Source organism: Oryx dammah, unplaced genomic scaffold (assembly GCF_014754425.2).
Source record: "Oryx dammah isolate SB20612 unplaced genomic scaffold, SCBI_Odam_1.1 HiC_scaffold_26, whole genome shotgun sequence".
Taxonomy (NCBI): Eukaryota; Metazoa; Chordata; class Mammalia; order Artiodactyla; family Bovidae; genus Oryx; species Oryx dammah.
In genome coordinates, this window is record NW_024070210.1 from 64,434,858 (window position 1) to 64,461,500 (window position 26,643).

Consider the following 26,643-nt stretch of genomic DNA (forward strand, 5'->3'; position numbering starts at 1 on the left):
CATTTGCTTAATTGTTTTGGGAGGAGGAAATCTGGTAGCATATGTCAAGAACTTTGTTTAGCGCTTATAGCATGCGACAAAGGTTCTCCTCCCCAGTCCATTTTAACAAGGTAGTTGGTAGTTTCCTAGTTTTGTCTAATCAGAATCCCATTATAACAGATGTCATTATGATGTCAAGTTGTAGGGAAGAATACTTGTCTATAATTTGACAAATGGATCCTGGTAACAGTTATATTTATCTGATATATTTATCTGATGATAATGAATTAAATTTAAAAAATCCTATAGGGAGTGTCCCTACATCTGATGATATATACAACCATACATAATAAAGATATTGCCTTAGTATTTACTGTATGGTATGCTTGTTTATTGAAATATTCTTATTTGTAGTTGACCAGGGAGTGATTTTATTTTGAAGAGGAGAAAATAATTGGGAAGTAATAAACCAATTAAGAGTGCTTTCCTTGGAGCCATTACTCACTTTTCACAAAGTAGAATGGTCTAAACCCTTGGAGAAGAAAGTGAAAGGATAGTCTTTTAACAAAAGCAAAGTGAACATCAAAATAAATTTACATGAAAATTATAGCCTGTTTTAGATAACACAATAGGACTCCATCTGTTACAAAGATTTCTGAAGTATATTAAAATGAGGTTCTATCTGTATCATTACTCAGCAGAAGTTGTTATCCTTACTAAAGAAAGTTCAGTTCTGACTTGCCTTAGGGTTTCTTGGACTTGAAATGACCATGGGACTAAACTTCAACAGGAAAAACGGTGATGAATAAACAGCAGTCATTTAGCTGAGACATTTTAAAAAGATGATTCCATGAACAGTATTCACATATCCCCCGCTTCTCTTTTGCTTGGTGTCTGTGCTTAATAGAGATAGTATATCTATGGCTTGAGCTGCTTTGGACTGCAGCTCAAGTCCAAATCTTAATTATAATCTACTATTTAGAAGTTTGCATGTCCCTTAGAAGAACGAACTTGGTAACTTGATAACAAAGCCAAACATGTGGCATTGTGTCAGATACTACACAGCTGACCAGCCTGAAACTCGGGGAATTCAGTGGGAACTCAGCTTTCCCACACAGGTCCTGGCACAGCGGCATTGTCTTACTCTGTTCTTCTAGTTTTACTATAAGATCCATGAAGTTAGGCTTAACCAGAATGAATTCCTGTCATTTGTCAGTACAGGTAGATGATGGGAAAGAAAGAGGAGAGAAAATTTAGAGGGAAAAAAAACAGTAACTTGTTCTGGCCCATGATGGTGGTGTGGCTATTATGTCCCCTGCATCCTGAGGGGTCTCTACAGCTTAGGAGTGTTTCTTCTGGTTCCTTTTGTAAGGAGTGGCATGTCAGCAGTTTGAGGTTTAAATTCTTAGACTGAATGAATTTTAGATAGGCCCAGACAGAAAGACATTTAGGGCAGAAGAGACATGCTATTCATATGAATATTTTCTATATTTGGAATTTTGGGCCCAAGCTTGGTTGCTAGTAAGAGAGGCAGTCAGTCCCCAAACCCAGCTCTCCTGAATCACAGGCTATTGTGAGGGGTAGAAACTGAGGCCCAGAGAAACCAGAAACTATTCTTTTCTTTTGGAAATTATTAAAGAAGTTGAAATATATTTTTATCTGCAGTTCCTGGTATTGGTGAGTATAGTTGGTGTTGAAGACATTTTGTAGAGTTTAATGTTTGCATAAGTGCCTGTAGAATTCCTGTCCTAGAAGCCTTAAACAAAATAGATTACTCTCTCTCATGTGCTAACATGCTAGAGACATTTCATTAAGAATATCCTGAAATGGGAAGAGCTAATGTGCTCTAAGAGGAAGGGGACCAACAACATGTAGTGTTTCTGGATGGCAGACATCCAGTTAAGTACTTTACAGCACTTGACTGCTCAGTAACCCTGTGAGATAATATTCACATTCAAAGCTGGGAGAGGTTAAGTAACTTGTCCAGGGTTTATACAACTAATACATGGAAGAGTAACTCTGTGTCCTCTGTTTCCTGATTTGGACTCACATCGTACATATTACATGTTGGAGAAGGAAATGGCAACCCACTCCAGTATTCTTGCCTGGAGAATCCCATGGACAAAGGAGCCTGGTGGGTCACACAGAGTCACACATGGGGTCACACAGAGTCGGACACGACTGAGCGACTCACACACACACACATACATATTATGACTGGGGACACTGTGACTTTTCTAGTCTCAACTGAAGTGAATTAAAATGAAACTAATTATTCTCTGTTCTTTTAAGGCTCCGCAGATACAAAGTCCTAGGGAGTAGCAATTCTGACTCAGACCTTTTCTCCCGCCTGGCCCAAATTCTTCAAAATGGATCTCAGAAACCCCGGAGCACTACGCAGTGCAAGAGTCCAGGAACCCCTCACAATCCAAAAACACCACCCAAGAGTCCAGTTGTCCCTCGCAGGAGCCCCAGTGCCTCTCCTCGAAGCTCTTCCTTGCCTCGCACATCCAGTTCCTCACCATCTCGGGCTGGACGGCCCCACCATGACCAGAGGAGTTCATCCCCACATCTGGGGAGAAGCAAGTCACCTCCCAGCCACTCGGGATCTTCCTCCTCCAGGAGGTCCTGCCAACAGGAGCATTGCAAACCCAGCAAGAATGGCCTGAAAGGATCCGGCAGCTTCCACCACCACTCAGCCAGCGCTAAAGCCCCCCCAGGGAAGAGTAAGTCAGCCAGTAAACTCAGCAGATAGGAGCTGGGCTGCGTCTCTCTGAAAGGTGTGCGATCTTCCTCCTAAATCTGATGCATGTGTGTCCCTGTACTGTCTATTTAAAAAAGAAAAAAATCAGTGTTGATCTTCTCCCACAAAAGAAAGTAACATGATAAATTATTTATAAGAAGATATAAATATATGATAAGAAATTACCTAAGGCAGGCAGCAAGCAGATCAGGAATCAGTGTCTTTGCATAGGAAGGGGCCATCCAGCAAAATTGAAGGAGGTGAAACTGGTTAAATGAACTCTGTTTTTAGATTCCTTCCAAACAAAAATGTTGAAGGTAGGTGGTGGATTGGGATTTTAAGGGGTATGGCCTGCTTTTTTATCAAGGCTCTACTCAAAGATTATATAGCAAAAGTGAAACTTCTAGTATTTGCTTTCCAAGCTTCCCAACCTTGGAGAGTCAAATTTTAAGTCCAATATTAAGAGTATGTGGGAAGTGTGTGCTGGGGAGCAAGTGCTTGGATACGTTGGGCTGGTGTGTTTACCTAATGTATTGAGAGTTCACACCTTTACTTTGAGTCATTCCTAGTACCCTCCTTGGATTTCACATTTTTTAAAGTTAGTGTTTACACCTGATCCAGTCTCTCTTATTTTAACACATTCTAATATGCTTTTAGCAGCACATGCTAAGAATTTAAAATCCAATTATTTTTAATCTCCTAATATTTATCTTTGGAGCAACAGTTCTTAGTATATTTTTATTGTGAAAAATAACTGGTGAAATTTAGGTAAAGGAAGGAAAAGTCTAAATAGAACTACTTTGCAGGCTTTAGTGCTTTAGGGAGAGGGACAGAGTGTAGAGTAATACTCTTCGAGATAGAAGAACCCTCTTCCCTCTGTTAGTTTCCTCCTTGTGGAAGGAACACTGACCAGAGTAGCAGACCTTGCTTCCTTAAACATTCTAGGTACCAGCTCTTTCTACTGTCAGCCTCCAAGACAGTACCAGGAAAGGACATCACTGTGGAATGTGACTTCATGCTTTCAGAGCTTTAGAAAGAAACATAGGAAGAAATTAGGTACAATGAGGCTTAAAATTATCAAACTTTGTATTTTGTATGTTTAGCCAATAAGGAATGAGTACCTGAGGAAATAAATTTAGGGTATTTATCTTTTAAGGTGTTATTACCTGCTTACCTCCTGTGTTTTAGTTTGAATATTTGGGCTTCTTGACCTGATTTACACTTAATTTATAAAGCCGTAAGGAGGATCATATTTATTCTGATCTCACTCTTTGCTAAGAGGAATCAATCAAAGTTACATTAGACTAGATTTTTTAAATGAGCTCTTTTATACTTTGTAGTTTTTGTGTTGTAAAGACCTCATTAAGGTCAGGTAAATTGGTCTGCTTGCTGTTGAAATCTGCCTTCTAGCAAACATCTGTGTTTTCGCTTTGACCTTGTGTTTGCTGCCAAACCTAATATGGTTGAATTGGAAAACAGAAAAAGAAAGATATTTCCTCACCAAGTGAACATATTCTAATGCTGCATCAAAGCTGCCCTGAAGCTGCACTGACTGAACTTTTCTTGTTCTCTTTATGTGTGTCGAGCTTTTTGAAAAAAACAAACAAAAAATTCAAAACACTGTTGAGGCATATATGGTCTCCCATAAGAAATGTAGCATAATGTGGAATCTTAATTTCTCTCCAGTTTCAAGACTACAGAGGAATGCAGTAGATAAGACATATTTGCTGTTTAACTAAAGCAACTGTAATATTGGAAGACCAATCATTCTGTATTATATTGTATAATAGTTGCTAAAACACTACTTGCATGTCTTCATGGTAAATTATATAAATATTTATAAATATATAGAGAAACTTATGCTTATATAAACTCATTCTTTCTCATTCTCCATTTGTAATTTCAAGATCACAGATGGTGAGATTGCTTTTTATTGTGTGCCTCGTGTACACTTGGGCCTTGCCTGTCTTCATTTCTGAAAATCTGTTCTTGGCATGTGACACTTGAGATTCTTTTGGCCTTCCTTGTATATAGTGCAAAGGTTGGCAGTCTTTAACAGGCCAAGATAGGTTATTTAATTTTCATTTTAAAAAAATTTTAATAGGGGAAAAAGTACTAAGACAGCTTGTAATACTGATTGAGAGGTTTGTCATGTTAATCACATAATTCTCTCCTATGGTTAGAGTGGATAAACTGGGTTGATAATCATGGGTCTACTATAGATTTTTTTTTTTTAATCTCTTAAAAATTACCATTCTGCTTTCTTCTTTTCATCTCACTTTGTCAGGGGCGGGGTGGAGGTAAGAAGTAATCTGTAATTAAGAAATTATCTTGTTTTTCCTGTTGTATTAGCAAAATTGTGCTAAAAGTAGCCAGCTTTAATCCTGACCCCTCTAATCAGAAATGTGCTTGTGGTAACTATTCGAAAAACTGATGAGGCTGCAAACTGTATGAAGTGTGCTATTTTATTTCTTACGGGCACTTCTCTGCTAGAAGTTAAACCTGATAGTGATGACAACATGGCAGCTGAATGTTTTCTCTCTTTCTTGAGTCCTTCCGTTTTTCTCCCAACTTTTCCACTGTGTTGCCCCTTTTTCTAAATGGCACTGACAAACTCAAGATCCAGAGAGAGAAAACTTTGCTATGTAAGAATGTTTTATTTTGCACATAGAGAAAGAGTTAACCAAAGATATTTCTGCTCAGACACTTTCAAAAAAGACTAATTATATCTCATGTATCAATATATCCACTTAAAAGGACTGTCTTGTATAGTGATTTACTCTGCTTTTTAAAAAAAAAAAAAAAAAACTCTATGGTTTTAGATGTCTTGGGCTAAAAAGAGAAGTTGGCAGCCCTGAGCAAAGCACTTTTGGCACAAGGGTTTTTGTTTTTATTTCTATATGATACAGAAAATGAATTGGGTTTTGTTGTTATTGTTCTTGTTAAATTTATTATTTTTTTTAGTGGTGGCATATTTCACATTTCAGTGACATAGGTCACCCAAGTAATTCTGAACCAGTTTGGTTAGTCTAAAATCAGGACTTGGCTATCCTTTAAAGTCAAGCCAAACTATATTAAGAGTAGTATGGGGAAGAAGTTAAAATTACCTTTTGAAAACCAAGTGCCTCCTAGATTCTCCTATCACAACAAAATGGTTAGTTACCTTGTCACACTTGCCCTTACCCTCCCTTGTCCAGTCTCTGGAATTACTTGGGTGGAGCAGAAGATGAAATTAGCCATAGCTCAGTCTACTTAGATAGCTTACTCCTAAATTATGCTGCCAAATCTCCAGGGTGTATAGATTGTTTGAAATATTAAAATTCCACACAGCAGTCTTTTGCACAGCTTAAAGGCATTTAACTTCAACGTATAGTGAACAAAGAATGAAAATTGGGTCATATCAAATTTAACTGTAAAGCACAGATTATAAACATGCTTGAATGGTGAGTCTTAAATAGACACTGTTGCTCTCAACTATGGTGTGCAGGCTGGCCTTGCTGACAGCAGCATAGTTACATTCTGCTTTTAAGTTGCATGTTGTGAAGTGAAACTTTTTTTTTTAAGGTGCAAGTTAATCAAGTGCTAAATAACTAGCAAAATGGTAATTGAGACCCACTGTTGCCATTATCCACTCTGTATTGTTTGCTTTGAAACACTGAACAAATCTCAGCTGTTTACTAATCCAGTGGACTAGGGTGCAGTGTCTCTCTATCACTCTTAGCCACTACAGGAACTTGAGGTTCTTCTGTAACCATCAGAGATTCCTTCCAGGCCACAGATTTTTATGTGAATGTTTCTATGGTTATATTTAATTGACAAGGAAAAATGTTGGTGCATGTTTTATAAACCCAGACACAGATAGTTAAAACCATAACTAGTTTTTATATATCCAATAGCTTTGAATTAAAAACAGATGCTTCTTCCCTCAAGAGCAGAGGATTCTTTGTTCTAGGAACTACATTCTTAATCTAACATTAGAATTGGTGATAGGAGAAAAAGGATCCAGAATTCAGAATTTAGTGACTTAAGGGAAAAATGCATCTTACTTTGGCTACTTGAAAACACATTTATTGTAGATAAGTCTAGATTTAGCCTTGAAGGTAAAAATTTTCACATTTTAAAACTTTTTCATTCCTTGATATCAAAGCGTGACATATGTTAGGGAACTATTTCTTTTGTCATCTTTATATGTTTTGGAATTAAGTTATATGCATTCACTGTTTTAAAATCTGCCCATTTCTGTTTATGTGTATTTGCCACACATGTGTTGGGACTTTGCCTAAAGGAGAGATATTTCAGCACCTGTATCACTGAGGAGATAGAATGGTTGATGACAACTGTGTTGTTTAATTTTCTTGAGTTTGGTACTATAGACAGTTGTTTGCAGAACATCATCTGTGTTCTAACAAAGTATTCAGGATTAAGGCATGTAACCACTGTGGTCATCCTCACATGTCAATATTTACCCAAGTTCAGAAATCATAGGTGCATATTTAGACCTTAATTTAGAGATGGGAACAAGAGGCAGTTCTAATCCACAGACCATACAGAAAGTAGTTCATGGGAAACCCCAGGTGGTTGTTAGGACGTCCCACATCATCCAGTAGAACTCTGGTATAGAATTCAAGGATGTGGGAGTAGTGTGGAAACATATCATTGGATATTCTCCAGAGTTTGGCTGTCTCTCTGGAATCATGAGAAATTTAAGCCAGTTAGACTCAGGAGACTGCAGAATCTGTTGCCAGCACTGCTAGGGAGAACTGCAGGCAATAAATGGGGAATTCCTGTAGTTCTTAGGTAACTCCAGCAAATGGGACAAGGATCCCCCTATTGATTTAAAGGGAAATTTGGATGCTACACACCTCAAATTCTTGAAATGATTATATTATATTCTTGACCCATCAGTATATTTTCTAGTTCAGTTGTGGTTATCTGTTCCAAATTTTAAAACTAACATAATCTTGATGTTTAATTACTTCCCTTAAGCAGATCCGAAAATCAGAGTATGTGACAAGACCAAAGTCACCTTGACCTGATACATAATCTTAAAACACTAAAGAGACAAGTAAAAACCTTTACTCAGTAATGATTTAATGATTATTTCCATAGATCTTGCTGGATTCTTGGTCTTAAGGAGACATGTAAAGGAAGTGAGGTATTTTTCTTCATTGCCCTGTGAAACTTTAACAGGATTTGCCTCTTTAATTGAAGTGACAGTATGGGCACAGTGTATATCTCAGATGCTCTGGGCCAGGGATTCTGGTTTCTTTGACCAAGAGAATGGGATTCCATGAGGCAGACCTTTGAGTCCATGTGACTATAGAACTTGCTGACATAATTTTACACACTAATGATAGGAAATTTTCTCTTTCTTTTCAGTAGTTTAATTGTTTCATGTTGTGTACATAAGTGTTCAGTCACCAAGTTAAAAACACTGGGTAAACCTAATTTTTATATAGACTACCCCTGCCATATATTCCTCCCCCCACCCCTTAAAATATACAGTTCAAATCCTTAAAAATTCCTGTATGGCACTTCACCATCCCTGGGTGTTCTTCTCATCCACAAGGGATAAACAAACCTACCAGAGTATATTTTAGGGATCAACACAGGGAAGGGAAAACCCTTGGGATTTTTTTCTTTCTAAACTATTCACCAGTTAGAGAAATTAGTTCACTAATTCAGAAATACAAATAGAGGAAGCTGAAGGAAATATAACATGTACCACTGGGGCTCTGAAATTGGATTGTGTGAACTTGTGAACTGAGAAAGAAAAGAACGGATGACCCAGGCTCGCGCTTCCTCACTTCTCATGCAGTTCCTGGTTCCCCTCCTGACTCCTTTCCTAAAATAACCAAGTGCTGATGTCATTAGGTCATTTACTTACAAGTTTACAGCTTTTAGGAAAAAAGAGTTGAGAAGCACCTAATTTTGAATTAGATGTAAATCTTGAAAGTTTCTAACTATTGGCATCTTTTAAATCAGATGGAACTACAAACCAGAAGAATTCACTCATCGAGCAAGACAAGTTAGAGTAATTTAACAGTTCCGTAGTTTTCTCCTTTTCTTCTCTTCATGAAATCAGTGATGAGAAACTTGCTCTTTGAAATACCTCCAAAGGTATTGTATTGTATCTCTTTCCCCTCCAAGCAGCCCTCTTTATGCATTTTTGCTCAGGCAACCAAGGACATAGAGTATTGGCAGAAACATGAGTGCTTTTGTATAGGCCATCTGTACATAAAAGTGTAATTATTTATTTAATTTTCCCATTTGTATCATATTAAAGCTTTGTACAGTGTTTTAAGTTCTGTTTTAAAATTATTTTGTATTTTATTTTTATAATCTAGTAATAAAATATTCATTCCGCATGCAAACTCTAGTTCTAGTTGTGTGATGGTTTGGATTTCAGAAGTAGGAAATATTTTTCTAATTTAATGGTTATTGAATGCACCAGAGGTCACAAGATCAACAGGGAGCAGAAAATGTTCTATAAATGCAGTACCACATCCAGAAGTGACCTAGAAAAAGCAGCGCTGGAATAGAAACTAGGTATTCGTTTTCCCCTGCAGACAACAACCAGGGTTCACAGATATGAGGAGAGGGTTCCCCATGTAATAAAATTAAAAGCGTTAAAAAGCTCTGTTTCAACCCATCATTGTATCGCTGGTTGGAGGTATTTTTCCCTTCTCTGCAGGAAACGTCCCTGTATCACTGGAGTGATTTCTGCTTTCCAGCATCCCCTCTTTTTCGTTGTCCTTTGAACCAAGGGACCTCTCAGGAGGCTTTCACGCGGGCACTGCTTCACCTTTCCTGATTTGGTTTGGCCTGGAATGTTAGTGCCATTTGTTTTTCTCAGCCCGGTGTCCCTTTCTTGAGTTCTCAGTGAGCAGCAAAGAGGTGATTCTCGTATTTTTTGAAATAAGGAAAATTAAGAAATAACAAGCTACCAGAAACTAATCATGTGTATGCCTATTAACTGCAAAGTAGCTGAATTATTAACCTTGTGTAACGTATAAGGGGTAATAAAGACGGCGATTCTGTGTGCAGGGTGGCCTGGGGCACTTTTAAGGGTTGTGGGCTGAAGATCCTAAAAAGCCCCTCCGTCTTAAAGTCTTAAATGATCGATCAGTTGTTGGTGAGTGCTGGAAAACAAGTGGGCAGTGGATTGAAAACTCAGCTTTTGAGAAAGGCAAGGTCAAAATGAAGTTAAGCAAACTTTATCGTAATTTCTTTAGGGTAGTGACGATTGAATCTAGAAAACTTGAAAGAAAAGAATGTGCTTATCGTAGAAGACGTAGGCATCTTCTCCGAAGAATAGTTCACCTTTACCGTCCGGCCGCTCTCCCGGACCCTTGGTCTTCGCCGCCGCGTCCCCGAGTCCCGGCAGTACGCTGCTCTTGGCGGGCCACCGGGCCTCTTGTCAGGAACCACGGACCCAGCCAAGGCCTTGAGCCAAGGCCCAAGTCGAGCCTCAGTGCGGGGAAGCCCCGCCGTCGGCGGCGGCGGCCCCGGTCCCGCCCCTGGCCCTGCCCCCTCCGCCCCGCGGCCCAACGGTCGCCCAGCGGCGCCGGCCCCGCCCTTCCCAGGGCGCCCGTGGCGCGCCGGCGCCTGCGCAGTCGCCTCAGAGCGCCCTGACCGGGATGGCGGCCGTTTTGGAGTCGCTGCTGCGAGAGGAGCTGTCGGTCGCAGCCGCTGTGCGGTGGATCGCGCGCAGCGCCCAGAGTTCGGAGGTAACAGCGCCGACACGCCCCCCAGCCTGGCCTGAAGCTGCTTCCCGCGGGAGATACCGCTCCTCCCGTCCCGTTCCTCCAGAGTGCCTGGCTGTCAGCCGGGGCCGAGTGCGCTCCAACTAGGGGCCGCTGCCCCGGCCGCCCGCCACCCTCAGCGCGCCCTGCGGCCCCGGCTGCGCGCGGCCCCGGGCTGGCAGCTGACTGACTCTCTCTCCCCTCGCCACTTCTCCCTCAGGATGACCCCCGGGAGGCGGCCGCGCTGAGCTCACTTCGGCCACTGCGGAAGGAATTCGTGCCATTCCTGCTGAACTTCCTGAGGGAGCAGAGCAGCCGCGTCCTCCCGCAGGGCCCCCCAACCCCCGCCAAGGCCCCGGGCTCCTCGACAGGCTTGCCAGGGAGATCCGGGGGCCCGCCGCGGGGCGGCCGCGGAGCGCGCAACCAGCTCTTCCCTCCGATCGAGGCTTCGAGCGCCACCGCTGCTGACGCCCCTTCGGCCCGCCGTGGGGGCAGGAGGCGGGGCCCGGGGCCGGCCCGCGAGCGAGGCCGCGGCCCCGGAGGCCCGGAGGAGGGGGTCAGCGGGGAGTGCCTGCCCTGGGCCGGGGGCCGGAGGCCCAGGAACTCTGGCAGCCCCAGCAGCCCCAGCCTCGCGCGCTCTGATCCGCCAAACCTCAGCAACCTGGAGGAGTTCCCTCCCGTGGGCTCCGTTCCCCCCGGCTCTGCAGGGTGAGAATTAGCCCTCCTCTAAAATATGGCTCTGCTAGGGGAGTTAAAAAATTAAGGCTGGGTGCTCTGTAGTAGAGCGTGGTAATGACAAGAAAGTAGGGGGTGAAATATCTGCGTGGTGAGGGGCAATGGGTGCTAGATGTTATGGTGGAGGGGGAGATGTTTGAAGATGGGAATTAGGAAAACCTATGGCTACTCTTCAACAGGACCAAGCCTTCCCGCAGGATCAACCCAACTCCAGTGAGCGAAGAGCGATCACTTTCCAAGCCCAAGACTTGCTTCACCTCACCCCCAATCAGCTGTGTTCCCAGTTCCCAACCCTCAGTCCTAGACACTAGCCCTTGGGGCCATGGGCTTCCCTCAGGGTGCAGAAGTCTGCAAGAGGAGCGGGAGATGCTCAGGAAGGAGCGGTATGGCTTTGCTGCTCCTGGGGATGTCAGCTTTCTTTGGGGGGTGGGATTTACAGGGCTTTTCCCTGTGATTAATTTGTCTCCTGGGAACCCTGGGTCTGTTTCCTGGGCTGTGGACATGTCTCTAAGGAACCTGAGTGTGGCTGTGGAGGGCAAGCCATGGTGACTGCTCATGACATTTCTCTTTCCCCGGTAGCTCTAAGCAGCTGCAGCAGTCACCTACTCCTGCCTGTCCCACCCTAGAACCAGGATCTCCTCACCCCAGCTGGACAGGACACCTCACAGCTGAACCCGCTGACCCTGCCAGAGTATCTGCCCACCACCGCCTGGAGCTGGTTGCCCTTGTCTACTCTTCATGCATTGCAGGTGAGTGAGAGCAGAGCCCTGGAATGAGGACACTTGTAGAACTACAGGGTAAAAGAATTGAACTGAGCCTTTGTTTTGACTGGCGTTCAATACCCTGGAGTTTCCTTTTTAACCAGAGAACCTGGTACCAAACCTCTTCTTGGAGCTTTTCTTCGTCCTTCAGCTCCTTACTGCCCGGAGGATGGTGGCTGCCAAAGACAGTGACCTTGAACCAACTCCGGGAGCTGTAGGTTGGTGAACAAGCCTCTTTTTGAGAAATGATGTCCTGAAATGAAATTGTTTTTAACCAACAGCTTGGTACTGTCCTTCTAGATTCCCTGGAAAGCCCTCTGTTCCAGAGTGTCCATGATTGTGTCTTCTTTGCAGTGCAGGTTTTGGAACATCAATTTCAGTAAGTTTCCCCAGCTGAGGCATTTGAACCTTATTCGCATTATTCACTTGATTCTCTGGCTACTTCGGGAGCATGCTTGTGCTTGACATAGATGTAATGACCCTAGACCTTTTCCTACATGTAACCCTTCAGTTTCGTGTCAAAGCTATGAATTTAGCCCTTGAAAGAATCAAACTGCCCCCAGTAGTCTTGGTAGCTGACCTTTGGGTTTATTTACTGTTTCTGCTTTGCTGTCATTAGCTGCTCCATAGAGTCTTGTTTCCTTTCCCTTTATCATCTTTAATCCTTGGCGCATGACTTTTCTTTATGTACCTGCTCTGTGCTCCAGGTAACACACTGTGTGGTGTGCAGATGCCAACTGCGTATTTGCAGTCTGTCCCATTCTCAGTCATGTGTGCTCTTATCCCTGTAGCGTTCTCTCCCACCTGGACAAAGGGACATTGAAGCTGTTGGCTGAGAATGAGCGGTTACTGTGTTTCTCACCGGCTCTGCAAGGTCGCCTCCGAGCTGCCTATGAGGGCAGTGTTGCCAAGGTAGTGACCCCATCTTAGACATCTTCTAGCCTGGATCTGACCCTTCCCAATCTCATAATTCAGGCGGCCCAGCTCATACCACTGTAGTGTCATGTGGCCTAAAACTCTGGACTAGAATATGGGGATGAAGTTTTCTGAGCGTGAACTCTGCTTTCAGTCCCTAATGTCACTGTTTTAGGTCTCTCTGGCGATGCCACCTTCTGCTCAAGCTGTCTCCTTTCAGCCAGAAACTGACAATCGTGCTAACTTCTCCAGTGACCGAGCCTTTCATACTTTCAAAAAACAGAGGTGACAAGAAAAGGGGACTCTGGGGGAGGGGATGAAGCAGCATTTTCTCCGGGATAGGCAGCCTATGTTGTTTTCATAGAAGCTAGGTGTTTGGCACTAACGGGTGCAGTTTAGCACCACCAGGCCCTTCCTAGCAAACATCTTAAGGGCCACTTAGCCTCATTCTCTTTCACGCCCATGGACTCGCACCTCTGACAGTAGCAGCTTTCTCACAGGTGTAATGACTTTGGCCACAGGGTTCTCAGATGAGAGTGCCAGATCAGCCTTAACTGCCCACAGAAGCAAGTGAAGCATGTGGTGTACTGCTCTCGGGTCTGTGGGATTATCACATAGAGAACCTTGGAGAGGATAAGCAATGGAGCTGTGAATGGTCCTGTCTACAGTTCTGAGCTAGAGAAGGCACTCCTGAGAATGAGTTAAGCCAACTGTGCTTCAGTTGATCAGACATCTTATGTGTCTGCCAGGGATGTGTTTTACGAGGTACTTCGAGAGTGGGAAGATCGCCATGAGGAGCCTGGCTGGGATTTTGAGAAGGGCTTGGGCAGCAGGATCAGGTATGTGCTCACTTTTTCCTGCTTCCAGCAGTGAGCAACTTAGTGGTGTTTGGGTAACTGATTAGAGAAAGGCTTCTCTCCCCAACCCGAACTCCTTCTAGCACAAAGCTGTTTTCTGTCTTCCTTAATCTCTTAGTTACTGCCACCTCTGCCTCTACTCAAAAGGGATTTATTTCTCCAACTCCTTCTACTCAGAAATCATTTATACTTGCTCTGTGATTGCAAATGATTGATAAAGTGGAACACTCTTATTCCAGGTTGCGTGAGTTTTTGCCCGTTACTGGCTTAGACCCTTTCCAACCTCTGTTTTCTCCATCATCTAATCTGACAATACAGATAACTTTGCATAGCTGGATAACTAGGATACAGAAAGAATACCCTCTTGTCCGGTGATCTCCCATCCACGTTGGTCATGAAGCTTACTGGCAGTCAGTGTAGACTGAAGAGAAGGGTGGTCTCATTTCATGTTTGGTTAAGTGTAAGATTCAGGGCTTCCCTGGGGGCTCAGATGGTAAAGAACCTGCCTGCAATGCAGGAGACCCAGATTCTGTCTCGGGGTCGGGAAGATCCCCTGGAGAAGGAAATGGCAACCCATTCCAGTATTCTTGCCTGGGAGATCCCAATGGACAGAGGAGCCTGGCAGGCTACAGCTCATGGGGTGGCAAAGAGTCGGACATGACTGAGCGACTGACAGTTTCAGTAAGTGTATCTCTAGCCTTGAGGGATCTTGGTGTTAAGGAAAGTATCCTTTACCTTTTCCCATATCCTTGTGCCAGCCAGCTCTGGTAGAAGGCTGCTCAAGCCCCTGGGAGAGGGCTGAAAGTCTCAAGGATTGGCTTGTTCTCTCAGATATTTCTCCCCCTCTTCCTCCCATCACACTCCATCCCTGCCTCTTATTCCTCAGAGCCATGATGGGTCAACTCTCTGCGGCCTGCAGCCACAGCCATTTTGTTCGACTTTTCCAGAAACAACTTCTCCAGGTAATTGCTCCAGCAGGAGATCTGTCTCCAGTGGACAGTGTGTATTATAGGTGCCAAGGAATGGCTGCACTTTGGGACAGGACAGGAGAACAGGCAGGTCCTTGGCTGAAGAGTGAACAAGAGTTCTGCTCTTTGGGTGGTGGTGGGAGCTTGGGAGCCAGAGCGCTCTCATGCCTTACACCTCCTGCCTCCGTGGGCCCCCTCACACACCCAGCTCTCCTGGCCCTCCTTCAGTCCCTCCCTGCTTTCTTGCCCTTGCTTTGTGGTGTGGTAGAAAGAGTGCAAGGTTAGGTCTGGTTTCAAATCCTCGTGACCCTATGCAGATGCTGAATCTTAAAATTTCAGTTTCTTCACCTGTAAAAATAAGAATATAACACAGACCTCAAAAAATATATCTATGGCACACAATATAGGGTGGGCATCCCATATTGTTCACTGCTTCCTCCTCATTTTCTTCACCCCTTCTTTCCAGAAAAACTCACTGGTTTATCAATTTCTCTCCTCCCCCTGCCCCAGATGTGTCAGAGTCCTGGTGGTGCTGGGGGCACTGTCCTGGGTGAGGCTCCGGATGTGTTAAATATGCTTGGAGCTGACAAGCTGGGGCGGTTGCGGCGCCTACAGGAACGGCTTGTAGCCCCTCAGAGCAGTGGGGGCCCCTGCCCACCCCCTACCTTCCCAGGCTGTCAGGGCTTCTTCAGGGACTTCATCTTGAGTGCCAGCAGGTAAAGGTCCCCTGTCTTGCCAAGAGTGGGGGCAGAGGCCCGAAGAGGTTTGTGTTCCCAGAAGGGCAAGAGTTTGCTTTTCTTGGCCTGGAATGTCAGCGGGTGGGACTGGGGGATGCCTGGCCTCCTTCTAACCCACACTTCCTGCTTCCATTTCCCTTCTCACTCTCTCACCTACGAAGGTAAACTCCTTGTTCCTTGACCTCCTATGTCTGCCCTACTGAGCCTTTCTGTCTGGAACACCACCTCTATTATCCTTCCTGCACCTCTTCCAGTACCTTTTTTCCACCTTCCCTTCATAGCTTCCAGTTTAATCAGCATCTCATGGACAGTCTGAGTTTGAAGATCCGAGAACTCAACAGCCTCGCCCTTCCTCAGCCTGAGCCTAGTGACGAGGATGGGGAGTCAGACGTGGACTGGCAGGTTAGAAAGCAGAAGAAAGGAGGCTCTGCTTTAGAGGGGAAAGGATATTTTCAAGAAGTCTGTAACAGATGTGGTTTTGTTCTGGAAGCCTAATGCTTAGGACCTCTTACTTCTTGATGGCCTGCAGGGTGAACGGAGGCAGTTTGCTGTGGTGCTGCTTAGCCTAAGGCTTCTGGCCAAATTCTTGGGCTTTGTCGCTTTCCTGCCATACCGTGGGCCTGAACCACCCCCGACCCGTGAACTCCAGGACTCCATTCTGTCCCTGAGGAGCCAGGTGAATGGGGGCGCTGGTAAGGAGGGAGCTGGGAGGAGCCGCACGGCAATGGCGTTAGAAGGCTTTCCCCAGCCCCTGACTGACCCTGGCCCTCCCAGGTGCCCCCAGTCCTGGATGTGCGAGCTCTGCTGCAGCAGGGACTGCGGGCACGCCGAGCAGTGCTCACAGTGCCCTGGCTGGTGGAGTTCCTTTCTCTTGCTGACCACATTGTCCCCATGCTGGACTATTACCGCAGCATCTTCACTCTCCTGCTACACTTGCATCGGTGAGTCAAGAGAGGGCAAGGCTTGAGAAAAGGGTGCAGGGAGAATGTTGCTGAGACTGCTGCTTTTTGAAGAGGGCCAAGCAGCTTGTGCTTCCTGTGTGCTTCCATAGCTGTAGCTGACCCTCAGGGGAAAGGCCAGGCCTTGATCCACAAGGACAGACAGTGGGCAGTTATTTGCACTTTGATTGGCCCTTTTCTGTTCCTACTGTGGCCCAGCTAAGAGTGAGTACAGATCTGGGAGAGGTGATGAGACATGGTTGCCTACACAACAGCAGTCCCTTTTAGGTCTCCTTTTGAGAATCACCTTCCCAGTGATAGCTTTTTTTTCTTTTAACTCCATTCCATTTCTTTCATTGCACAGATTCCACTCACACCCTCATTTACCTTTTAGGAGCTTGGTCTTGTCAAAGGAAAGTGAAGGGGAGATGTGTTTCCTGAACAAGCTGTTGCTGCTTGCTGTCCTAGGCTGGCTTTTCCAGGTTGGTGGAATGAGGGTCCAGGTTGGGGAAAGGGGGTATGACTTCTGTGGCTGGAAATGGGTAAAGGGAAAGTGTAGGACTCTGACAGAGAGCGGGACCAGACGCTAAAGGCTCAGAGGAGGAAGGATGGGGTTGCCATATAGGAAGGTGGCTTTGAACCTGGTTGTCTAGACCCTGGAACCATGAGATTGGAGGTGTGATGAATCCCTAAAGTGCTGGCTGGCACTGCCCTAATCTCTTGCCAGATTCCCACAGTCCCTGAGGACCTATTCTTTCTGGAAGAGGGTCAGTTGGATGTCTTTGAGGTGGACACAGTAGCCTCAGAGCATGGCTTGGTAAGTACTGGGGTCCAGCCAGAGCCATGGGAACCACAAGAGTAAAGGAGGTAGCCTGCCTGTCGGCGGGCCCAGAAACACAAGCCAGAATAGAGGCTGAAGTCACGTAATTCTCTAACCCGACCGCCCCATTTCTGGGAGGAAGGGAAGCTTGCCTTCCCCAAACTGACCTATTCTCTCCCCCAGGACAGCATGCCTGTGGTGGACCAGCAGCTGCTCTACACTTGCTGCCCTTATATTGGTGAGGATACTCTTCCCCAAGGGTCCTTGGTCCTTGGCCTGCCCCTTCATGAGTACCCAAAAGGCATCCCGTGGGCCCAGCACCCTCGTACTTTGTTTTGTGCTTAGGCGCTCCCTGATGCCTCATTCTGTCTATTCCACAAATGCTTAGTCTGGATGCTTGGGAGGGTGGGACAGTTCTGGAACTAAGCACTTGGGCTTCTCTGATGCAGGAGAGCTCCGCAAACTGCTCGCTTCCTGGGTGTCAGGCAGCAGTGGAAGGAGTGGAGGCCTCGTCAGGAAAATCACCCCCACCACCACCACGGGCCTGGGAGCCCAGCCTCCCCAGATCACACAGGGACTGCAGGTAAGGGGCAGGGTGGAAGCAGGGGCCACCTCATGGGTAAGGGAAAGGGAGCCCTTCCCTGCACTGCTCCCTCCTCCCCACAGGCACAGCTGGCCCAAGCTTTTTTCCACAACCAGCCGCCCTCCCTGCGCAGGACCGTGGAGTTCGTGGCAGAGAGAATTGGCTCTAACTGTGTCAAGCATATCAAGTGAGTCTGAGTTGAGAGGTTGGGAAGGAAGGTGTTGCAGGTCCCTTATCCTTTTCCCCCTTTTAACACCTTGTTGCCAAACTGAGGAAAGTCAGCTGAGGGGTGGGGACAGCGGGTAATAGAGGACAGGGGCCCACTGGGATGGGGAAGGCTGAAATGGCTAACATTCTTTCAAGTTAGTTCTGACCTGGTTTGCTTGAATTTGCAGCCCCTTTCCAATTCAGCCTTTCCAGCTACCTCAAAATCTTGCTGTTCCTGCTGCAGGGCCACACTGGTAGCAGAGCTCGTGCGCCAGGCAGAGTCACTTCTTCAAGAGCAGCTGGTGACACAGGGACAGGGAGGAGGCGATCCAGCCCAGCTGTTGGAGATCTTGTGTTCCCAGCTGTGCCCTCACGGGGCCCAGGCGTTGACCCAGGGGCGGGAGTAAGATGCCAGTCTGTTTGGATCCTCTCATCTCCACTCTTCTCTCAGCCTTTCCTTTCCTGTTCTTTTCTTTCTTATATTGTTTATTCCATGTCTTCTCCCACCCTGCTTTTGTCATTCTATTTTTGCCTGCTCTGTAGGCTCTTATCTTGGTTTTTAGAGGTTTAAGGACCCAAGTTTAGAGTTGAATTGGAAAGGCATGTGGTTGGGTGCCCAGTCTCCTGGCATCTGGGCCAGAGAGCTGAGCATGCCCTCCCCTGTGGCAGAGCTCTCCCAGCTAAGGGGGTTGGTGCACTCAGGGACCCACCTGATGTCTCCAGACATCACTGACCTCTGTCTCCTTTCAGGTTCTGCCAAAAGAAGAGCCCAGGTGCCGTGAGGGCACTGCTTCCTGAGGAGACTCCGGCAGCTGTACGTAGGAAGTAGTCCTGGGGGTGGTGGGCTGGGGTGGTGGGAGAGGAGTGCTGTGGGGCTGTGTGTGTCAACATGCACATGAGGTGGTGAGCGGGCCAGTCCTGGACTTGGGCATTCACCACTGTCCTAACTTGCCCCTGACTCAAAACTACTTCTGTGTCACAGGTTCTAAGCAGTGCAGAGAACATTGCTGTGAGCCTTGCAACAGAGAAAGCCTGTGCATGGTTGTCAGCCAACATCACAGGTAAGGTCCAGGGAAGGGGAGTGACTGACCAAGTTTTTCAAGTGGACTGGCAGGAAGTTGGAGGCCACTTGGGGGAAGACAGGACTCAGGGCCAGTTGGTAACAGGGAAGGGCAGGGGTTGGCATGGTGAGCCTATGCAGGGCTGCCTTGGTGACCCTTCTCTGTCCTCCCTCTGACTTGCAGCACTGATCAGAAGGGAGGTGAAAGCGGCCGTGAGTCGCACGCTTCGCGCCCAGGGTCCTGAGCCAGCTGCCCGGGGGGAGCGGAGGGGCTGCTCCCGTGCCTGTGAGCACCATGCTCCCCTCCCCTCCCACCTCATCTCCGAGATAAAAGTACACAGCTCCCTACTCCCTTCGGCTCCCCTCCTCCTGCTCCCTGCTCTTTTCCTAGTTGCCCTTCTTTCTTCCTCAGCTCCAGTATTTGTGTAGCAGCTTTCTGTGTTGTCCAGCTAGTTTCCATTTTGTTACTGAATGGAGTTAGGCAGGGCTAAATGGAATTGAATGGTTTTAGTAATTGCTTTTCTCTGACTTTTGTGCTTGAATCACCCAAAAGGGTGAAAGGGAAGAGGGTAGATGTGAAAATTGTTGGCTGAGTACATGGTACATAGATGATACAGGGAGTGGAGTAGGGAACGGCTGTCTAGTGCAGCAGGAAACAGTCATCCCAGTATTGGGACAGTATTTCAGAAACACTCTCCTAGGTGGGAGATGATGCTTGTTTGGTTACAGGCAGTAAGAATAATCTATCAGTGCTCTTAATTTGATAAAAAGAATTTATACTGTCTAGAATAGGAATCAGTGAACAATTCGTGGGCCAAATCCAACCTGCTGCTTGTTTTTGTAAATAAAATTTTATTGGCACACCGCCACTTTCATTCATTTACAAATTGTCTGGAGCTGTTTTCATGCTCTGCTGCAGAATTGGAGTGGTTGGGGCAGGGACCTAAACTAGTAACTGGCCCAGATCTGGGGTAGTAGTGTTGTAATAAGGACTGACTCAAGTTCGAGAGTATATAAGATGGAGAAGGAAACTCTCAGCAGCCGTTAGCTACTGGTTTTCAATACACAGATGATTTCTGTCCTGAGGCCTCGACTCTCCTGAGAAAATGAACGGAGAATCATGAGGGACAGAAAATACCACATGTATGTGATAGGACATAAATGCTTTCAGAACTGGCTTGGTACGGCATCTCGAGCTCTCTGGCAGCACACTGTCCCTTGGCTTACCTATTCCATCTGTTCCCTCTGTTGTCCACTTGGTTGCTTCTCCCAGCTGTGCTGTCCTGCCCTGCCCTGCCCTGCCCAAGTCCCAAGTCTAAGGGCACCTTGGCCCATTACTTCACCCCAGAGCCCTGCCTTCCTTTCTGCCTCTCTCCACTGGCTGATCCCCATCCCAAGCCACATTCTCTGTGGCCTCCTTGGCCCTGGCCTGGCCTGAAGCCTTACTCTCTGTCCACCCTTCCTCTCTCCAGGACGTGCTCTCCTTGGCTGTGGGGCCCCGGGACCCTGAGGAGGGAGTTGCCCCCGAGTATCTGGAGCAGCTCCTAGGTCAGCTGGGCCAGATGCTGCGGTGCCGCCAGGTGAGACATGGCATGATGCTCTTCTTTCATATCCTTGTCTGGTGCTTGGTAATCAGAGCTGCACTGGCCCAGAGCTGCTGCTTGAATTATGGTGCTAATGTCCAGGGTCTCCTGTTTTTCACCCCCCAGTTCCTGTGCCCACCGGCTGAGCAGCATCTGGCAAAGTGCTCTGTGGAGTTAGCGTCCCTCCTTGGTATGGCTCCTTTTTATCACAGCCCTCTGTTGCCAGATCCCCCAGTTCTCTGGGTTGGGTACAAGCAAGATTAGAAAACAGCTTTTTTTCTGCTCTTCTTCCTCCCAGGGACACATGACCCTGCCTCCACTTCTTAAAGCTTGGCTTTTCTCTTTCCACAGTTGCAGATCAAATTCCCACCCTGGGGCCTCCGGCACAGCACCAGCTGGAGAGGGGGCAGGCTCGAAGGCTCCTGCTCATGCTGCTCTCCCTGTGGAAGGATGACTTTCAGGTGCCAGTTCCACTGCAGCTGCTGCTGAGGCCAAGAAACGTGGCACTTCTGGCAGACACTCGGCCGAGGGAGGTGAGCTGGAGAAGGTGGATGGGGGCTGGCGGGCAGGCTTCTTAGAAGGTTCTGCAGTCATCTTTTACACCCACTGCCCCTAATGTTATTAGCTGCTTTAGTCCCCTTTTCTGGGGCTGTGCTTATTTTCTCCTGTACACTGAGAGAGACTCCTCAGTCTCATCTCCCCTCCTCTCTCAGCAGCTCTGTCCTCTGTGTCAGGCTCGCTGTGCAGTCCTCTTAGCCCCTGAGATCTTTCTCCATGTGTATTGCAGTGGGACCTGCTGCTCTTCTTGCTCCGGGAGCTGGTAGAGAAAGGTCTAATGAGACGGATGGAGATAGAGGCTTGCCTGGGCAGCCTCCATGATACCCAGTGGCCAGCGGTAAGAAGTCTTCATATTCTATCTGGAGAGAGAATAGGTCTCATGTCCCTTTTATCCTGAAAGGGGGGCAGGTGATAGGGCCTGGCATCCTGAGAATCTTCCGAAGCTCAGCGAATATTGTCAGATGTCTTGAGGACCATCCTGAAATGAAATGGCTGCTCTGGGGCACCTCCTTCACATTTAAGTAGCTGTTATATGAATGACTGTGTCCATGGAGGAAGGGAAGATGGCAGATAGTGAGAAAGCATGGCATACCTCTGGCAAACCCCTCTGATGGTGGGGTTGTTTCTGGCCACACTGCTTGTCTTGCAGGGTCAGGGATTGAACCTAGGCCCTGGCAGTGAAACTGTGGAGTCCTAACCACTGGATTGCTAGGGAATTCCCAACTGTGGGTGTTTATAATCTGGATAACCTGGATTTTAAGCTTGGTCAGTCCTTAATGTGATTTAGGGCAAAGTAGTTTCTACATAAAATGGGAATAACTTAGACCTTATGGGGTTTTTCAAGATGAAATAATGTGCATATGAAATACTCATTAGTGGCTCTGAGCCTCCCAATAGAGGCTCGCCCTGATGGACTTGAGCGTCCTAGAGTACTAACAGGACAAGTCCATTTCCATGTAGAAGGCAGCTGGGAAAAATAAAGTACCTGGGTTGTCTACTCACTGCTTAGCTAGGGCTTCATATTCGGGATTAATTTAGAATTATGTGTCTGCTTTTTCAGTCACCTTTCTGCTTATTCCAGGATTTCTCTGAAGAATTAGCAACACTGTTCAACCTGTTTTTAGCTGAGCCCCATGTACCAGAACCCCAGCTAAGAGCTTGTGAACTGGTACAGCCAAACAGGGGAACTGTGCTGGCCCAGAGCTAGGGCTGGAAAGTGTCCCTACTTTAGGCATCTCACCAGAGCGCTGGAACCCAGCCTGACTGTGCCTCAGGAGGAGGCCCCAGAGCCACCCCAAGTGCCCAATGTGACCTGTGCTGCTGTGGAAGTAGCTCAGTCTGTCATTAGGCTTCCTGCTCACATATGAAGCAAGAGTGTGGCTGCCTGGCATCCCACGGAGGGCTCACCATCCCAAGTCCAAGAGGAACAAGGAGGGGTCACTGGATTCAGGATTATGGTGGAAAAACCTAGAGACTCCAGTCCCGGAGAAGAAGAGTTGGCTTTATTACTTGGAAACTAAGTGAAATGACCCATGGGGACTTGTTGACACAAGATTCGAGCCCCACTTGCTGCTACCCCAGTATCTCTTAAAGCCTTGTGGTTTGGAAAATCATGACAAAGGCAACTGACTTCTACCTAACTTGTGAGTAAAGTTAAACATGAATCTTGGGAGTCTATATTTTCTTACCACCAGGAGCTGGACTGCCATCTCCTTAAAAATGTACAACAGATGTGGGGCTTGCCCGACAGAAACCTGCCTTTTACCTTGCACCCTGCCTGCCTTCAGTCCCGTGCAGGTAGTAACTTTTGACTCTAGCTCCATCCAGGGGCCAAGCACGGGCAGAACACTAGAGCTTTTTAAAATAAACTGTTTTCTTTACTAAGGGCTTCTTGTCTAGTTATTTCTACCTTATTTGTCCCTATAGAAGGCTGTGAAGTCTCAGGTGGGCTTGGAGGTGGGTATTGACAGGGTAGAGCTGTCCTAGTAGCTTGGCCACTCAGCAGACACTAAATGTTCCCGTATGTGAGACCTGCAAGCCATAGAGCCTGGGGCCCTTATTAATTCACTGCCAACAGTACTGACTTCCATGCAGCTCCCTTTAAAGGTTTAGGATGTGTGAAATTTCTACTCACCAGCCCTTAGGATGCTTGTTTTTGTGGGGCGGCGGGAGTTGGGAATGTTTGAGTTGACTCAGAACGGAAGCATTCTACATGTCTATAAATGGTGCACTGATTCTAAGAAAAAGCACTACTTTGATAACGTGCATTAAATTCATTCCTGTAAAATTCATGGTTTTTCTACTTTGGCAGTGTGTGCAGAGAGATTCAGTCTCTGCCAGGGAAAGGAGAAGGGTACTCAGTGAACCCTCTTGAAGTGACACAAAATCTGTGCATGTGTGTGTATTTCTTAGAGGAAAAGTTCTCAGCTGTCAAAGAGGTCTCCAACCCAAGGAAGCTACCTAGGTAAGAGGCTCTGGGCCTAAAGAGGTCTGCTGTGTGCCATTACAGTAGGTCCTGTCAGCACAGAAGGGTAAAAATGGGAATGTCTCCCATACCACTCTAGTCACACTTCTGCCTAGTCAGGCTGTGACCTGCCCTTCCCTCAGCTCATCCGAGTCAATAAGTTTTTGCATCTGAACCTTTTTTCTTCATCTGTCCTTTGAATCTAACATACTATAGGAAATTCTGAAAGTTCTGAATACTTGGGAACCAAAAAAGTTTTAAGAAATGTCTTATCTTTCTGCACCCATCAGGTATGGCTCAACGAAAGCACTGCTCCAGGAAGCTGAGTCCCAAGGTAAGCAGCTACTTCAGACACTCAGCTCCATATGAGGTGAGATAGACAAACAAGCAGGGAGGAAAAGCCTGGAGCACTGGAAGATGCTGAGTTAAAGGCTACTCAGCTAAACAGCAACAGGCCCAATTCAGGAAACAATGCTGGTCTGTGTGAACCTTAAAGGCTTACTTTAGGTAGGCAATAAGAAAGGAATTAGAGACAGGCAGCTAATGAACTAGTGAACTCATTAGTATTTAGATTCTTTTCCATATGCCTGCTTTCTACTAGTTATCTAAAACTGGTTTTCAAAGTGTGGTCTCCAGACCAGCAGCCTCACAATCACCTGAGACTTCCTAGAAATACAAATATGTAGGCCCCTCCAGGCCTCTAAATCAGAAACTTGAGTGGGGGCCAGCCTGGGGTGTCACAAATCCTTTCCATGATTCTAATGCACAATGATGTCTAAGAACCAGATGTCGTAACACCAGCGTCAGCTAATGTTCTTTGATTTGCTGACTCACATGCCTGGCTGTGGCTTCTCTAGTTCAGGGGATATGGTCTCCTCAGGGCTGCCTGCTCACATGTTCAGATTCCCACTGCTGCCTCTGTCTCAGAAGCTCCAGAGGTACATACCTGCTAAAGAGCTTCCTTCCAGGGCTCTGTGGTTACCGGTGGGTGTGCCAGTGACTGTTCTGGAATCGTCCCTCTTGTTCATACCTGGGCTACAGCTGGCAATAGCTGGGCAACTAATCTGGTTGCTCTTTATATGCAAAGCAGTGCTGAGCTCATAGGAAACTATATATGTGTAAACTATATAGCTTGAAACTGGGCCATGAACAGTTACTGCCATCATAATTGAGGCTGATTTCTGAGCTCAAATGACACACTTAGGCTATCCCAGGGTAGTCTTCACTGAATAAAAGTACACACCGGACTTTTAATGTGCAAGTGTTTTGAACTTTTCAATCAGTGGTCTTAATCATATGAAAAGATATGGGAGTACATAAATAGGCTGTTAAATATATCAAGTGTTACCAAAATATTAACCAGAAAAATAAGTTTAAAAGCAATTAAAAAAAACCTTCAATAATATATAAATAACTTAATCTGAGGTAAGAGGGGAAAAAAAATCCTGCAAATACTTTCAGAAAAATAAATCTCTGCTGGACTATGCAGAAATTTACCTTTTTACCACATCATCTCAAACCCCATATGGTCACCCTCTTCTACCAAAGATTCTGGTCACCAGAACTGAAGCCAAGAACCTCTCCCACCCCTACCACTTTCAAGTAACCATACAGAATAAAAGCTCAAGTTCAGTCAGAAAACTGAACCCAGTCTCCATCCCACCCTAGAACAGAAGGGGCTTACAGCAGTGTGTGGAATGCTCAAGAGCCTGAAGGCTGGAACCAAGCCTTCGAGTGAGGTAAGGAATGGAACTGAGCTTCCTTCTAACAAATCACTTACCTCCTCCAGGAAATCCATTATCATCCGTCTTCAAAAGACAGTTTTTCATCTCTGAAATGAGAGATGCCCAAGCCCTATCCCCAGTCTTCCTCAAGGGTCTGGGGCCCCACTCTGACCCCAAATCTATCCAGCCCACTTCTACAGTGGTTTTTCTCATTTTGCTGAGCTCTAGAGTGGCGGCTCCATAACACAGCACTGGTCAGTACTCCTAACTGGGGCCAAGACCCAAATGAATGTCCTCTCCTGTGAGGGAAAGGAAGGGGGTGGGGACAAGGCAAAAATTAATAATAAAGCAATTTGTAAAGATTCAAGGAGGAGAAACAATTCTACATCATTGTTCTGGTTTGTGTAGATGTTTTTTTAAACCATTTTCTGTTTTGGTATTTCCTAACACTCCATCCCACAGTGGAGCTGAATGCTGGAGGCAGATTCTGAGTGCTGGCCGATGGCAGCTTGCTTCTCCACAAGCCCAAGGGCTGCACCAAACTAAGTAAGCGCCATGTCAGAGCACTGCCATTTGCCAGCTCTACTGGCTGTACCCAGTCCTGATCCTTGAGTAGCCTATATGCTATAGGGTCCCAGAGACAGGAAAAAAGGTGAGAAATCCAAAAAGGTGAGTTGAGCTTCATTCACACTGGACGGCCAGAGCCAGAAGCTCAAGCACCCTTGCTCTGCAGAGATGCCAGCTGTGACCAAGTGCCAACCAGGTTTCACTGGAACTTCGGGGCGGAATGCCATCTGCTCAGTCGGCCACAGCAGGTAGCCTTGGCTCTTCTTGCATCAGGTACAGAGAGTAACGAGAACTGCCCCAGCATCTCTGGGGCACCCTGGAGTGCCATCTTGACTCTGAGATGCTAACTACCAAGGAAGGAAGCAAGTCTGGCTATAACCAGTGGCTGCTGTTTGATGAAGGAGCTTAGAAGTTGAGGGGGGAATCCTGGAGCACCAAGTTCTACCTGAAATAAACCAGAGAGGGAAGAGTTAAAGGTGCACACTGAGGCATGCTTCAGCCATAAGTAGCTGCGGTGATGGGACAAACTCTGAACTGAACTGTGCACAGTCCTGTACGCTGCTGTTCAGATCTAGACAAAAGCTTCACTTTCCAATGCCAAGTTAGGGAGAGGCTGGTGCTCTGCCTCATAACTCATCTATCTCCTGAGGACCCTGGGAACAGCCAGAGGCCTAAGGCCACCAGGCTCTGAAAATAGTA

At 46.5% G+C, this 26,643-nt stretch overlaps 3 protein-coding genes across 12 annotated transcripts in view; 2 read left to right on the forward strand and 1 right to left on the reverse strand.

The window, feature by feature from the left end:
- The window catches only part of TTBK2 (tau tubulin kinase 2), a 127,805-nt gene extending 118,704 nt beyond the window's left edge, over positions 1-9,101 (forward strand). For all 3 annotated transcript variants that reach the window (XM_040226816.1, XM_040226818.1, XM_040226817.1), the window contains one exon: positions 2,272-9,101. In XM_040226816.1, the coding sequence (XP_040082750.1) occupies positions 2,272-2,734 (463 nt within the window). In that variant the 3' untranslated portion in view covers positions 2,735-9,101. The remainder of the gene's footprint in view (positions 1-2,271) is intronic.
- A 1,242-nt stretch (positions 9,102-10,343) lies between these two features.
- On the forward strand, positions 10,344-23,069 carry CDAN1 (codanin 1). 3 transcript variants are annotated; one of them, XR_005718725.1, is made up of 28 exons: positions 10,344-10,452; positions 10,688-11,175; positions 11,382-11,585; positions 11,782-11,951; positions 12,068-12,181; positions 12,264-12,342; positions 12,755-12,875; positions 13,054-13,163; positions 13,628-13,717; positions 14,622-14,697; positions 15,214-15,419; positions 15,722-15,842; positions 15,970-16,116; positions 16,215-16,381; positions 16,773-16,860; positions 17,106-17,195; positions 17,382-17,436; positions 17,648-17,781; positions 17,865-17,968; positions 18,233-18,391; positions 18,739-18,802; positions 18,971-19,049; positions 19,233-19,334; positions 20,521-20,628; positions 20,758-20,821; positions 20,983-21,164; positions 21,419-21,526; positions 22,271-23,069. XR_005718725.1 is itself a non-coding variant. In XM_040226826.1 (28 exons), the coding sequence occupies exons 1-28, from the start codon at positions 10,363-10,365 to the stop codon at positions 22,394-22,396; spliced, it is 3,693 nt and encodes a 1,230-aa protein (XP_040082760.1). In that variant the 5' UTR covers positions 10,344-10,362; the 3' UTR covers positions 22,397-23,069. The 3 variants fall into 3 exon arrangements, 2 of the variants coding, with proteins under 2 accessions (XP_040082760.1, XP_040082759.1); XM_040226826.1 differs by having other exon boundaries at positions 19,233-19,381; XM_040226825.1 differs by having other exon boundaries at positions 19,233-19,381; positions 20,521-20,821.
- A 1,800-nt stretch (positions 23,070-24,869) lies between these two features.
- The window catches only part of STARD9 (StAR related lipid transfer domain containing 9), a 115,337-nt gene continuing 113,563 nt past the window's right edge, over positions 24,870-26,643 (reverse strand). For all 6 annotated transcript variants that reach the window (XM_040226823.1, XM_040226822.1, XM_040226821.1 and 3 more), the window contains one exon: positions 24,870-26,389. In XM_040226823.1, coding sequence (XP_040082757.1) covers positions 26,288-26,389 — 102 coding nt within the window. In that variant the 3' untranslated portion in view covers positions 24,870-26,287. The remainder of the gene's footprint in view (positions 26,390-26,643) is intronic.

What these genes read in the sequence shown, in the direction of transcription:
- CDAN1 (XM_040226825.1), top strand. Translation starts at nt 10,363, where the DNA reads ATGGCGGCCGTTTTGGAGTCGCTGCTGCGAGAGGAGCTGTCGGTCGCA. An exon ending in TTCATCTTGAGTGCCAGCAG is followed by an intron (nt 15,420 to 15,721) that starts GTAAAGGTCCCC and finishes TTCCCTTCATAG; the next exon opens with CTTCCAGTTTAATCAGCATC. An exon ending in ATGATACCCAGTGGCCAGCG is followed by an intron (nt 21,527 to 22,270) that starts GTAAGAAGTCTT and finishes TGCTTATTCCAG; the next exon opens with GATTTCTCTGAAGAATTAGC.